This window comes from Lolium rigidum, chromosome 2, assembly GCF_022539505.1.
Source record: "Lolium rigidum isolate FL_2022 chromosome 2, APGP_CSIRO_Lrig_0.1, whole genome shotgun sequence".
Lineage (NCBI taxonomy): Eukaryota > Viridiplantae > Streptophyta > Magnoliopsida > Poales > Poaceae > Lolium > Lolium rigidum.
In genome coordinates, this window is record NC_061509.1 from 150,691,574 (window position 1) to 150,692,650 (window position 1,077).

Genomic DNA, 1,077 nt, shown 5'->3' on the forward strand with positions numbered 1-1,077 from the left:
TCTAACTCGAAGGACATAAAAGAGATAAAAAGATATGCATCACTTGTTAGAAAACTTAATCCATAGAAGCTTGCCAAAAAAGCTTCATTTAAGATGACCAGAGAAGATAACCATAAGATAGATCGTCACAAACAAAAGTAGCTTGCAGAATTACTCTAGATCGTTACTTGATCAAGAATAGCACGCTCTAAATCTCACCCAGTCAATGACCGCCACCGGGCTTGATGGTAGAATTTGGAAGATATGGAAAGTAAAAGGGCATAGAGAAGTTGTTTCTCAGAAGGGAACAGCAAGAGACCATATTAGGGGAGGAAAATGCATGACAGGAATATATAGCCATGAAACAAGTAAAAGTTTCCAACCCAAGTGACTGCACCCAGAAATCCAGGCCGAAAGCAACACCGCCGTTTGCACACACCGCACGACTAGTATGCAGCAGAGGGTGATCCCTGGTCACTATGTAATTATGCATGCATGGATGGAATAGTCTGTAACTGAGAAAAGATTCAGACTACTTAACTACCTCTGCTCCTGCCTGCTGCCACTGCGGCTGGAGCCTCCGTTGGTGTTGGCGCTTCCAGTGCGGCTGCCGCCGTACTGGCGGAGGTCTCCTTCCTCAATGTGCTTCACGTCTTGTTCCAGCTCCTCATAGTGCCTTTTCACTTCCTCGGCTGACCTGCCGTCGCCCACATCCCGCGCCACCTTCTGCCAGCGGTCTGGCGTATCCTCATCATACTTGGCCAGAACCTTCTCAAACAGCTTGTTCTGCCTCTTCGTCCATGGTCGACTCATGCTCTAGTGGCTTCTCAAGAAATAGAATGGTAAGGTGATTTTGGCTAATGGTACTACTACTAGTGCTACTAGATCCTGGCCTGCCTTGTGTTTCTTTGCAACGAGAGCGAGGGGAATGATGCAGCTTATATAGTGGGAGGAGAGGCTAGCTAGTTGGAGAATAATGCTTGGGAATGGTAGGGAATTGAAATGGAGGTGTTGGTAGTACACTAGTACCTGTAGGCAAATGAACGACAAGGTTGCATAGGAGCCACAAAAAGAAAGGAAGGAGTTTTCATTTCGTTA

The 1,077-nt window shown here is 46.4% G+C and overlaps 1 protein-coding gene across 1 annotated transcript; it reads right to left on the reverse strand.

Annotated features, from left to right (window-relative positions):
- Nucleotides 1-383: 383 nt before the first annotated feature.
- LOC124687466 (protein RADIALIS-like 4) lies at nucleotides 384-872 on the reverse strand. The gene has a single exon (XM_047221248.1). It carries the CDS (start codon nucleotides 790-792, stop codon nucleotides 520-522), a length of 273 nt encoding a protein of 90 aa, XP_047077204.1. The 5' UTR covers nucleotides 793-872; the 3' UTR covers nucleotides 384-519.
- Between the last annotated feature and the right edge of the window lie 205 nt (nucleotides 873-1,077).

Bases quoted from the DNA above. Each gene is read 5' to 3' on its own strand.
- LOC124687466 (XM_047221248.1), bottom strand. From the start codon at position 792: ATGAGTCGACCATGGACGAAGAGGCAGAACAAGCTGTTTGAGAAGGTT.